Source organism: Amphiprion ocellaris, chromosome 23 (assembly GCF_022539595.1).
Source record: "Amphiprion ocellaris isolate individual 3 ecotype Okinawa chromosome 23, ASM2253959v1, whole genome shotgun sequence".
Classification (NCBI taxonomy): Eukaryota; Metazoa; Chordata; class Actinopteri; family Pomacentridae; genus Amphiprion; species Amphiprion ocellaris.
The window spans coordinates 1,539,464-1,553,377 of NC_072788.1; the positions used below are offsets into that span (position 1 = coordinate 1,539,464).

General features: G+C 32.8%; 1 protein-coding gene across 1 annotated transcript; it reads right to left on the bottom strand.

The window, feature by feature from the left end:
• Positions 1-663: 663 nt before the first annotated feature.
• LOC118471824 (uncharacterized) lies at positions 664-11,806 on the bottom strand. The gene is made up of 10 exons (XM_055007509.1): positions 11,428-11,806; positions 9,295-9,378; positions 8,390-8,496; positions 7,381-7,495; positions 5,891-5,929; positions 5,057-5,136; positions 4,890-4,980; positions 4,705-4,803; positions 3,715-3,870; positions 664-2,531 (listed from the first exon to the last, which is right to left on the bottom strand). The coding sequence occupies exons 1-10, from the start codon at positions 11,456-11,458 to the stop codon at positions 2,395-2,397; spliced, it is 939 nt and encodes a 312-aa protein (XP_054863484.1). The 5' UTR covers positions 11,459-11,806; the 3' UTR covers positions 664-2,394.
• Between the last annotated feature and the right edge of the window lie 2,108 nt (positions 11,807-13,914).

A 13,914-nucleotide genomic window follows, 5' to 3' on the forward strand; every position in this document is an offset into this window, starting at 1 on the left:
TATCAGTAATCTAGTAAATGAACACATTTAGAGGGTAAATCAGTCGTATCATTAGTCGCATGTTCAAGTAAAACATGATTTTTTTTCTACCGTCTACATTCTTGAGTAATTTTGGAAAATTCTTAGTTCAGTTTGGGCATATTTTGAACTATTTTGCACATTTAGAATCATTTAGGACCATTTTTAACTTATTTTGAGTCAATTTTAATTCATTTTGACCATTAATTTTGAAAATATTTGAAGTAAATTTAATGGAGTTTTCAATAATTTTGAGTTGCTGTGGACTCATTTTGACTAATTTGGGACAAATTTTAACTTGTTTTGTACATATTTTTGACAAATTTAACACTAATTAGTCATTTTGGACAGTGATGGAGTCATTTCAGACACATTTTAACTTGTTTTAGAGAGTTTTTGGGTCATGTTGGACAGCCTGTCAAGCCTGTTCTGTTTGATGCATCTTTAGCGCCACCTAGTGGAGAAAATCTACATATTCTGAACACTGCAGCTTCATCAGGAAACCGGACAGGATGTAAAGAAACACAGTCAGACTGTGTGGAAACAGATTCCAGGTGTAGAAACTCAGTCAGATCTATTATTGAAGATGTTAATTAGAGGATTATAATATTTATAATAAGGGAGAAGAACGTACAAATACAAGAATCAGCCAAGTTTAGTTTTATTTTAACACCAAATTCATATTTATAACAACACAAAAATACAAACTGCAGAGAAAACACTTTAATATCAACCATTTAACACTGAACCAGCAGGTCATTATTATTATTATTATTATTATTATTATTATTATTATTATTATTATTATTATTATTATTATTATTATTATTATTATTATTATTATTATTATTATTATTATTATTATGTCAGTTTGGGGTTTCCTAAATGAAGCCAAATGTTGCATGAAAATGTAAATTTTTGTAATTCTAGTCAGTTTTTTGGGGTTTTTTTTAATCAAAAAGAAAAAATTAGAAAATAATTGTCACTACAAATTAAAGTCAACACATTTCATCTTCTGATACACTCAGAAACATCCACCATCACAAACAGAAAATGTCAAAATGTCAAACAGAAACAGTATTTACAGAAACTAACCACAGTTTGAGTACAGCGCAGTGTAATCTACTCTAACACATGACAGTAATCAGATTACTTCTAACAGTAGAACTAGTAATCTCTCTGATGTCAGATTACAAACTACCAGTTTAGGTTTATTTTATATTAAATTCAGGATCCACAGCAGGAACTCAGTGAGTCTAACTTTAATTACTGAGATTCTCTGGAATCTTTATTTTAACCTCTTTTGAAAATATTTTGAGAAGTTTAACACAAATGAGTCATTTTGGACAGTTATGAAGTCCTTTTTTACTAGTTTTAGCAATTAATGGGTTATTTTGGTCAAATTTTGAGTAATTTTGCAAAGACTTTGACTAATTTTGGACCAATATTGATTCATTTGGGGTCATTATTTGTCCATTTTGGGTATATTTTGAGCTCTTTTTCACATTTAGAGCCATTTTGGACAATTTTTAAGTTATGACTGAATTTTAATTCATTTTTGACCAATTTTATCTCGTTTTGAAAATATTTTAGGTAATTTTGGTCGGATTTCCAGTAATTTTTAGTTACTTTAGACATATTTACAGTTAATGTGGACAATTTAGGACTATTTTAGGACAAATTTTGACTCATTTTGAACATGTTTTGAGAAATTTAACACAAATTAGTCATTTTGGAAGGTTATGGAGTCATTTCAGACACCTTTTTTACTAATTTTAGCAATTAATTGGTCATTCTGGACAAATTTTGAGTCATTCTGGACAAATTTTGAGTCATTCTGGACAAATTTTTAGTCATTTTGGACAAATTTTGAATCATGTTGAATAATTCTTAGTTCATTTTGGGCATATTTTGAGCTATTTTGCACATTTAGAGTCATTTTGGACAAATTTTAACTCGTTTTGGACAAATTATTTAGTCGGTTTGAAGCAAATATCAAGACGTTTTAAATGAATTTTAAAGCAGTTTGGACTAATTTTCGGTCCTATTACACAACTTTTGAGTTAATATGACAAATACTTAACATTTGCAAAGCCTCTGATCATTTTGGACCATCATTTCACAATTTTTGTCACTTATTTTGGAGTTTTTAGTCTTGTTGGACAAATCTGAAGTCACGTTGGACAGGTTTTAGCTCTTTTTGGATGAATGATGTTGTACAGGGATGTACTGACTGCTGCTGGACGTGGTTTGGGTGAATGTCGCGTTTTGAGGTGTGTTGGTGTAAAAAGTGGAATACAAGAAGATTAGTGGATCAAAGCAACCTCCTAATCTGAATGTTTAGTTTGACATGAAGAAGACAGATCCAGTGAGATGCTAAGAAGAGGATGAGGAGAAGGAGAAAGGAGAGAACAGGAGGACGGATGACGGAGGTTGAGGGGAGGTGAGCAGCTGATCACACCAGGCCGGTTCATCCAGGTTTATCTCCACGAAAGGCTCGTTGGAACAAACCGCTGGCAGCACAGAGGGACAGAGGACATTTTAGATTTAAATCGGCCCAAAACATCACTGAAATACAGTAATCTCTTGTATCATATGCCATTTAGAGCTATTTTGCACATTTAGAGTCATTTTGGACAATATTTAGTTTTTTTCTGAATTTTAATTCATTTTGGACCAATTTTATCTTGTTGTGAAAATATTTTAACTACTTTTGGTCAGGTTTCCAGTAATTTTGAATTAGTTTGGACACATTTAAAGTTATTGTGGACAAATTTTGACTAATTTGGGACAAATTTTAACTCGTTTTGGATAAATTTTAACCTCTTTTGAAAATATATTGAGAAATTGACACAAATGAGTCATTTTGGACCAATATTGAGTCATTTCTTTCTCTCTGTCTCAATGTTAAGAGATGTCAATTTAACACAGAGAAATAAATGCTCATAAATGCACAAATTGTACTGTTAGACAACCAAAAGGTGCTAATTTACCTCAAAATAATAAAAATCTATCATGGAAATTAGTTTTTGTAGCCAATATTTTAATTCTTAATTTAAGTGTTAGCATGCACGCTAGCAGCTGTGTACTGGTATTGACATCCTCAAAATGCTAAAATATCTTTCATATTACTACAGTTGGCTTAGCATGACATTTGCTTTGGATGCTTTTAATCTGACATTTTAAATTCATTTTTATCCTTTTAATTAGCTACCAGCTTCCCTCCATTCTGCCTGTGCTAAGCTAGGCTAAACAGTCATGTTAACATGCTGAGAGGTGTCAGTGAAACAGAAATAAAAAAATTAAATACTCCCGAATGCATAAATTGGGTTGCTAGAAAACTTAAAGCACTAATTTACATACTGGCAAATAATACAGAATAGAAATCAGCGACGAAAATGTTTTTTTTCAGTGAGAAGCTGAGTGTTAGCATGCATGCTAGTAGTCATATATTGGTATTGACCTCCCAAAAAAGGCTAAGTTTTGTTCAGTTTTATACAGTTAGGTTGCATTTTATCATTTTCTACAGAGTTGTGTACTAAATTTGACTTTAAAGCCAAACAGTTAGCAGAACATGTAGCCTCCACTTATTTTAGCAGTGAAAAATAAACTCTGAAATGTTCAGAAAATAGAAAATCCAATGAATTAGTTCAGATGAGGGCTAAATATTTAGTCAGTGTGTCTAAATGCTCTTACAGGGATTGTTGTTGTTCTCGTTCTGCTGCTCTTCAGCATCACCGAACATCAGACTGGGACTGTCCAGGGGCTGCACTGGGTCAGCGTCTGGCGATTCACTGGTGTTACTGGTGGGTGATGTCTCCAAACCATTGACATCCAGATGTTCCTGAGCAGCTGCTCACAACAAGAGACGACATGTAGGGGGATATTTTAGTTAATTCACTTGTAGTTTTACAACATTTTAGTTATTCTGAGTCCATGTTTGACTGTTTTATTCTAATGTTTAATTCTTGTGGTGTCTGCACCTATAAAATCCAAAACCTGATTTATTTTGTCAGCGGCCTAAAATTTGTCCAAATTGACCTGAAGTTTCACCTAAAGGACTTAACTGACTCAAAATGTGTCTAAAATGACTTGAAACTAGATCAAAATAATAACTTCTCCGAAATGACTCAAAATTGTCCAAAATCCATAAGACTCATCCAAAATGAAAAAAACTATCCAAAATTACATGAAACCTTTTCAAAATTATTCTTAATTAGTCCTAAATAGCTTAAAATTTGCCTAAAATGATTTAAAATGTGTCCAAAATGACAAAACACTTTCACAAACTTATATAAAATGATCCCAAATTGGTGAATAATCACTAAATTTGTCCAAGAATGGCCCAATATTGGTCTAAAGTGACTTAAATTTGTTCAGAATCACTCAAAATTTGTGCAGAATTACTTGAAATGTGTCCAAAATTATTTGATATTTGTACAAATTGACTCAAAATTTGTCCAGATTTACTAAAAATGATCCAAAATAACAAGAATCTTTCCACAGTGGTCTAAAATTTGTCCAGACTGACCTGAAGTTTCACCAAAAGGACCTAAAATGTGTCCAGAATGACTCCTGATGAAATAAAACATGACAGGAACACGTGGAACCGAGTCCTGCTGGTGATAGTTTGATGCTTCCTGAGGTGTTTCAGTGTAACACCTGTCCCCCAGGTAATTTTCCTACCGTTGTGTCCACTCGAGGACTTTTCCTCCGTCAGACTGGTTCCGTTGGCAGCCGGAGGAGCTTCTTCGGTCATCGTGTTTTCTTTGGGAGTCGGTCGCTCTGAGATAAAACACACAGAAACACATGAGGAAGGACTCGGACGGCTTTACTGTAGCTGAAGTCCGGTTCCATCCACAGAAACACACCCAGGTCGTCCAGGTAAACCGGCTCAAAGGTGCCGATGGGCAGGTTCGGGTGATCCACCGGACCGGGACGATGCAGGTCGAAGGAATACGTCTGGACAGATAAATAAAAACAGTTCAGGAGTCTGTACTTTAACACACTAAGACGTTATTGTGGTTCAGATTCTCACCCTGGAGGCTCTGCGGAGGAAGTAGAGGATGACACACAGAACGATGATGACCAGGACGATCATCACCAGGAACACATAGCCTGAAAACACACATTTCATCCAACATTTTAAAACACACTGGGACAGATTTAAAGGGAAATAAATACTTTACTGCCTCGTTTTATTTATATTTTTATCATGTCATTAATTTATAATATTCTATATTCCTGTCATTTTCTGAAGTTTTCTTCCACTTAAGTATAGTATAGTACAGTATAGTACAGTATAGTATAGTAAAGTATAGTAAAATATAGTATAGTACAATATAGTATATCATAGTACATAACAGTATAGTATAGTGTAATGTAGTGTGGTGTAGTATAGTGTAGTATAGTGAAATCTAGTAAAGTAATAGTATAGTATAACGTAGTATAGTACAGTATAGTATAGCATAACATAGTATAGCATAGTACATAATAGAACAGTATAGTAGAATATATATTACACACTAATGAAAGCACGTTAGTTCAACATTTGATGAGAAAACTTGTGTATTTCTACCAAAAATCTCAAAAATTGCACAGTATTTTGCCCCAAACTATATCAAATTTTAGAAATATATTCACAGTATTCAGCTTAAATCTAACAGTCTTTGGTAAAATAAAACGGAAAAAATGGCAGATTTTTATATATTTTTACACGAAAGCAGGATTTATACACAATAATTTCTGGAGGAGTAAAAGTATCTAACTTTGTATTGTTTTATTTAGTCTTTTTTTTAGTTGGACAGTGAGTAAAATATGGAATATTTCTAATCTTAATGAAATTAATTAAAATTAACAGAAACATTCTCACCCCAGGAAGTATTTCCATCTTCCTCCTCACTAGGTGTTGCTGAAACAAACAAACAAACAGTAGATTCATTCATTCACATTAAACTAATACAAGAAACTAGGAAAATCTGAATATGTAATACATAATGTTAATTTGTAATAAATATGAATATATTATATAATAATCTTTGATGTAGTAGCATGATTCTAATATGTAATATTGTAATATTATTGATGTAATATAATAATAATACAGACATCTGAGTCTAATTTGGCAAATTAATAATGAATATGATAATATAATAAGGAATATTCCAGCAGCTCAGACAACAAAAAATACAGAAAAATAACTGAAAACACATAAAATACAGACATTTTTGATATTTCAAATACATTTGTTTCCCAATTTTAGTGCATAAAACATTGTATGCACAATATAATTTAATAATCTTGTATATTCAACATTCAGCAAATCTAAATAATAATGATAAAACATGTCAAAATACTTATGATTCTAACTGCAACATATCAATCAATATCAAGTGTGATATGAATTTATACCTATAACTTTGTATAAAAATCATTGATATAATTAGTATTCCTTCTAACAAAAATAATAATAATAATAATAATAATAATGGCAATAATAATAGTTATTATAGTTATTAATATTATCATTATTATTGTTGTTGTTGTTAATATTATTATTATTTTTATGAAAATAATCACAATAATACACCTCATACTACTACTACTACTAATAATAATAAAAATAATTATTATTATAATTGTATAATTATTACTATAATTATAATTTCATAGTATAAATTATTATTATTATTATTATTATTATTATTATTATTATTATTATTATTATTATTATTATTATTATTATTATTATTATTATTATTATATAATTAGAGTGAGGTAATTCTTATTATAATTTAATATTATATATTATTCATAATAACAAAATAAAGTAAAGTAGTGTCAGAAATAATAATAATATTAATAATTATTATTATGATGAATTACAACAACAGACTTTATTTTGGATCATATTTAAAACTTTATATAAAAGTCATTGATATTTATTATTATTAATGTTATTATTGTTAATAATTAGAATAATGAAATAGTATCATAAATAATAATAATAAAAATGGCAATGATAATACATATAAGTAATAAATCTAATAAATGTAATAAAATCAATAAATAAAATATAATGCAATAAAATTTTAAACTACTTCTAAAAATTGATCCATTTCCAGACAGTTCTTTATCATGTTTAATATCTGAGTGACTAATGGAGTGTTGGGTGTTAGTTTGTTGTTTCAGGTTAAACGTTGTTGTTTTCAGGTTAAGTGTTGTGTTGCGGTTCTTTTTGTGTCTCGCTGAAGCTCCAGTCGTGTTTGTCTGCTGACATTTATAGAACGCCGTAGTCACAGCTGTGGTTTGACATGCAGGAAGACAAACTGTGAGTTGGAGACGGTAACCTAGGTAACCTACTGGCTTCGGGTGAGGTGAGATCCGTCGTCATAGAAACCGTCGTCACGTGAACGGAGGCTGAAGACTGTGACGAACCTTCAGTTGTCGTTTCATTACCCGGCGTTCCTACTACAGGCTGTAAAAGAGAAAAATTACAACAAAAAAAACAGCAAAGTGTCAGAAAACAAACATTATATAACAGTACAATAGTTTAACATTTAAAGGCTGTAAAAATACTTAATAAAAATAGCAAAATAATGTTTTTAGCTGATTTAAATACAGTAAAAGTGTGGTTTTATGGTCATACATTGTAAAAGAACTAAAGAAAAGAAATAGCTTTTCATAAAAACATAGATTTTTGATTTTTTTAAGTCAACATGTAAATTACTAATTTTGTTATTGTATAATTAAATTATCTTTAATTTCTCAAAAATGGGTTTAAGAAGTGTTGAATTAACAATTTTTAAAAATAAGATCATATATATCTTTAAAATAATATTTTTCTGCCTATTTTCTTACATTTAACATGTAAATTAACACTTTTTTCTGTGATATTTACTAATTATGATGCATTTATTGACACTTTGTTAAACTACAGACAAATAAAATAAAAAATATTCTTTATTATGTTCTAATATTCTACCATTTTTTACATCATATTTTTAATCACCTCTCCTGACAGATTTCCACCTTTTTTAAAAAATGTATTTCTTATTTTTTCACTTAATTGTTTACTTTTTTGTAGAATGTGTAAATGTAGCTAAATGAGTTTCTTAGTAATTATAAACCATCAACAGCTGCTCTATAAACAGCCCAGTAGCAGGTTAGCCTGTTAGCTAGTTAATTTTTCCGGCGTCTTGGCACACACAGTCCAATCTTTTCAGAATTTACTGGACAAGTTCAGATTTTTCAACGTGCTCCAGATGAGTTTAGTGAAAACGGTGAATAATATAAAAGAGAATCATTGGTTTAGTGACTGTTTTAACCTGCTGCAGGTACAAAGGAACTGTAAGTCAGTGGACTGTGTTACCGTGGAAACCGTCTCCACCAATGCTGGGCTCTGATTGGTCGCTGTGGAGCTGTTAGCATCATGTCTGGTGTCATTCAGAGACTGTGGAACCGTAGGAGTGGAGGAAGCTGAAGACATGAAACAGAATTAGACTGATGAGTTTCAGGACAGGAAGTTAGAAAACAGACTCCAGAACACAGAAGAAGGACAGGAAATAAAAACATCTGACCAGTGGGTGGAGGATGGAGTAGTTCAAAGTGTTAGAGAACGAGAAATAAGAATACTACATGATAGAACGCTACGACGCAGTATAATATAGGACAAAATGACTATTCTGACAAAAGAGTAGAGATCATCACAGTATAGTGTAGTATAATGTAGTGTAATGGTATAGTACAGTATAGTACAGTATAGTATAGTATAGTATAGTATAGTATAGTATAGTATAGTATAGTATAGTATAGTATAGTATAGTATAGTATAGTATAGTATAGTATCGTATCGTATCGTACAGTACAGTACAGTACAGTACAGTATAGTACAGTACAGTACAGTACAGTATAATATAATATAGTATAGTATCGTATAGTACAGTACAGTACAGTACAGTACAGTACAGTATAGTACAGTATAGTATAGTATAGTACAGTACAGTACAGTATAGTATAGTAGATGATAGTATAGTATAGTAGATGATAGTGTAGTGTAGTATTGTAGATGGTAGTATAAGATAGGATAGGTCTGGTCCCCGTAGTATATCAACATTTTCCATTTTAAATCTCACAAGGAAAATCTATTTTTTTTACTTATACACACGTTTACCTGTAAAATCAGCATAAATAGAGTGAGGTAAATATACAGATGTGAACAGATGTGAGCAGCAGTTTACTGATGCAGGTTTTGTAGAGATTCTGAGTCCACCATACCTTCATTCTCCGCTTTCTCGTCGCCACCTGGTGGAGAAACTGTAGTTTGGTTTTCTCCTCTCGACACAGAAGAAATCACCAGAACTGAGACACAGAGAAAAACTGAAGTTCACACTGAGATTCCAAACTGTTGTTAGCAGAGAAACACAACGACTGAACAGACAGAAAACATCTGTAAACATCTGAATCACCAGCAGGTTGAAGTTATCCATAAAAAATCACCTAAATTAACCTATTTATCAGAGAGATAAAATGTGAAATATTCAGCAGATTTTCAGCTTCCTGATGGTCAAATATATTCTGACCTCCTCAGAATCAGCTGTTCTTTTTAATCTACAGGGTTTTTTTTTTTAATAAAGCAAAGTTTTACCTTCAGACTAGGAATATTTTCAGAGTTGCAGATCCTTGAAGTTCATAGAGGAGGGTCCAGATTTATGACTGATGAAGTGATGAGGCTCAGACATGATGGCAACATTAAGTAAGATGCCAGTTTTGATTTGATTTGAGAAAGTGATGGACTTTTTATTACTCTTTTGTCTAACTTTGAGCATCAGTATTATGGGATGTATCGTAGTTTGAACAGTAAAACTGCAGCAGTTTAATGACATAGAGTTCTAGAAACAATCATTGGTTCCCTGGATGTGTTTCTGTTTTCTGATAATTGACCAGAGAAAACTTTAAAAAGGTCATTGTGGGTAAACTTTCCAGGCTCATATCAGCATGTGTGATAGGTGGTTGGTCAGAACAAGTTCTAGACAATGAAAGGAGCATTTTTACGCACATTTTTGGTGTCGGTCGTGAACGAACCGGCTCTAAAAGCCGTCTCCAGAGACTTACAAAAAAAAATTCCATAGAATTGAATAAAACACTGTTCTATCAGAAACCACCCTTCTTGCCCCAAGATCCAAAAAGCTGGCCTGCAATGACAGTAGAGCGGTTGGTGAAGCTCTTCAGACAGAAGATCCAGCCAGTCAACTCCTCTACAGCAGAACACCAACAAGAGCAACCACAAGCATCTGCTGTCTGGAGGTTCTCTGGAGAACGAGCAACTTGTGACACTACAAGAAGGAATCCATCAGCAGATGCAATGCTGGAAGTGAGATCATATCCCACTGAGCTGGTGGGAATCCAAGTGTTCATTCCACCTTCGTCTTCAAGGAGCAGATCACACCAGAGAGGAGAAACAGGATCAACCCCTCAAAGTTGAGGCTGAATGCCAATCTTCACTAAAGACACAACTGTTACCTGGATGCTGCTTTTTCTATTTGTTTTGCACTTTTTAATGTATGTTTTGTTGTTAATAGTTAGAAGACCTATTTAAAACCATCCTGATACCAGGATCATCTTCTGGATGTGGAACAACTATTTTCTAATGCAGTCATATTTTTTACTCTGGTAATGGAGCTTCTGGCTTTACCTGAACTCTCTATCAGGCCTACACTCGACCAGCAACAGGCGCCTGATCCTGATCCAACCACACAACTGGGCATGAGGTGGATATCTAGACTCTTCTAGTCTGTGGTTCCCCGGTGGTGGAACGAGTTACCAAACTGTTCGATCTGCAGAATCCCTCTAAGAAGATGCTAAAGACCTTTGAACTTGGTGAATTATCAGTTAACAAACACATCCAGGGAACCAATGATGGTTTCTAGGACTTTATGTCATTAAACTGCTGCAGTTTTACTGTTCAAACTATGATACATCCCATAATATTGATGCTCAAAGTTAGAGAAAACAGTAAAAAAAAAAAAAAAAAAATATACAAAAATCTGTCACAGTTTATCAATCCAAAGCAAAGCTGGCATTTTGGAACATGTTGTTCTGTCCAACCAAGAACCCAGAAATACAAAAAAATTGTCCAAAATGACTCGAAACTTTCACAAAAATGGCAAAATATTTTTGTAAAACTGCTCAAAAGTTGTCTCAGTGAGTCAAAACTGGTCTAAAATGAGTTAAAATTCATTTTTGGTGGACTTTTTCCTTCATTTCTGACCGTCCTCTATGGACTTAAAATGCCTGGAACCTGAAAATATTCACAGAATGAAGATAGAACTTAAATAAAGTTCCTGCAGATCCAGAAGCAGGAGGATCTGAGGAGGTTCTTGGTGTTTAGTTTAGTCGGTCTGAACTCACCCAGGAAACAGAGTCGACTCTTCAGCCTCATGGTCGTCTCAGACCAGCTCCTCTCTGATTTACCTTCTCGGTTTTTAGATCCTCGCTGAGCTGCAGAGTTTCTCTTTTATTTTCTGGATTTTGTTCCTCTTTTTTTTTTTTTTTTTTTAGATCTTCCTCCCCGTCGCTCTTGCTTCTGATCGCCTCTCAGTTCTTCTTCTTCCTCCTCTTCCTGCTTCGACCTGCAGCTCTTTCCTCTTCCTCGTTGCGCTGCGATGAGTTTGGTTTAAAATTTGTAATCATGTAAGAATCATTTCAATCTCTCAGCTCCAGACTTTATGCAGAAATGAAAGAAAAACAAACACAGAGTTCAGGATTCAAACACTAAGAGTTCTGGAAGACACGACAGACAAAATAGACTTTACTGATATATTAAATACAACAAATCAACATTTTAATGTCTTCAGACACACTGTTAGAGGGTTTTATTGTCTTGTTTGTGTTGTTTTGTGTCTCATTTGTATTAATTATTTGTCTTATTTGTGTTGTTTTTTGTCTTATTTTTGTAATGTTGTGGCTTATTTTTTCCATTTTGTGTCTTGTTTTTGGTTTTTTTTGTGCCTCCTAATTGCTGTTTTGTCTTGTTTTTGTCATTTTGTGTCTCATTTTTGTTGTTTTATGTCTCATTTTTGTCATTTTGTGTCTCGTTTGTTTCATTTTGTCTCTTAATTTTTGTTTTATGCATTGTTTGTATTAATTCTTGTCTTATTTGTGCTGTTTTGCATCTTGTTTAAGTCATTTTGACTCATTTGCATCATTTCGTGTGTCGTTTTAGTTGTTTTGTGTCTTATTTCTGTCATTTTGTGTTTTGTTTGTGTGATTTTGCCTCGTTTGTTTTGTTTCTCATTTTTGTCATTGTGTGTCGTGTGTGTAAAATTGTTTCTCGTTTGTGTTGTTTTGCACCTCCTAATTGTTGTGTTGTCTTGTTATTGTGATTTTGTTTCATTTGTGTTGATTTATGTCATTTTGAATCTCATTTTTATTGTTTTGCATCTCGTTTTTGTTGTTTTGTGTCTCATTTTTGTCATTTTGTCTTATTTGTGTATATTTGTGTCTTGTTTGTGTCGTTTGGTTCTTAATTTACGTGGTGACTGAAAACAAATGGACTAAAACTGTGAATTTCAACATCAAAAATCTGTTCATTTCCAAAGTGTTACCATGAATGAGTGTGAAAAGTATATCCAGTAAAAGAAACCTGTGAAAATAACAGGAAGTACGTGTAAAACTACATATTTTTAGCAGACTTTAAATCTGTCAGATCCGTTTTCAGGAACTGACCCTGATTTTCCCCTAAAGGACGTATAATATATCTATTTATCTATTTACAGGTTTGGCCTGTTTCATTTTCTACAGTTAAAATATGAATTCATCTTTTGCTTTTGTGGTTTAACTCTGTATTTTTTACTATTTTTTTAACAGCAACAGAATTAGTCAGCATTTTTCAACCCTCAATGTAGAGTTTTTCATTCAAATAGCTGCAAATGTGTGCAAAATAATGATACTTATTGCTTGATTTAGGTTCAGTAAAGTAGTTTAACTGTGCAGTCAAACATAAAAGAATGAATTAATAACAGGAACAGGATGTTTTTTAGAGTTAACATGTAAATGAATTCATTTTTTTTTTTTTATGATTTTACTGAATATGATCTGTAATGTGACAAAAACAGGAAAAATCAGTAAAATACCAGTGAATTGTTAACTAGTTAAAGCTAAAGCTGTAAACTAATGTAGTTTTTCTTTCAGTCTAACCTATGACTGTGTCTTTTCTCACCTCTATCTATGAGTGAACATGCAGAGCTGCTCTCTGCTTCACTTCAGCATCTCGTCCTGTAAAACTTTCAGGAAGCGAGTCATCGACCGCAGAACTCGACAGGAAGCTGCTTCACTTTCTGTCCTCCCAAACAGAAGCTTTAAAGCTTCAGCTCCGACAAACTGGTTCTGAAACCACAGAACAAAACCGTTCTGTTTTCTGTTGGCGCCAAAAAAAAATCAACACAAAACGACAAAAACTGAGACAAAATGACATAAAAATTACACAAATGATACACAAAACGACACAGAAATGACACAGAATTACTAAAGAACATGACAAAGCAGCAGAAATCAAGACACAAAATGACAAAACGGTTGGACGAAACCACACAACTGAGATACAGAAACTAAATCAGACACAAATGGACAAAAAAATCTGGCAGAAAATAACACAAATGAGACACAAAACACCACAAACATAACACAAAAGACAAAATAATCAGACAAAACCACACAACTGAGATATGGCAGAGAAATTAGACACAAACGGACAAAGAATTACACACAAAACGACACCAAACGAGACAAAAAAATGAGACAGAAAATGACAAAAATGAGACAGAAAACAACACATAACACAAATCAAGACACCAACAAAAGAGAATCACACTTGACAACCTAAAGAACACACAAAGC

What these genes read in the sequence shown, in the direction of transcription:
- LOC118471824 (XM_055007509.1), bottom strand. Translation starts at nt 11,458, where the DNA reads ATGAGGCTGAAGAGTCGACTCTGTTTCCTGG. An exon ending in TCTCACCTCACCCGAAGCCA is followed by an intron (nt 5,930 to 7,380) that starts GTAGGTTACCTA and finishes TGTTTGTTTCAG; the next exon opens with CAACACCTAGTGAGGAGGAA. An exon ending in CGAGAACAACAACAATCCCT is followed by an intron (nt 2,532 to 3,714) that starts GTAAGAGCATTT and finishes CTGTGCTGCCAG; the next exon opens with CGGTTTGTTCCAACGAGCCT.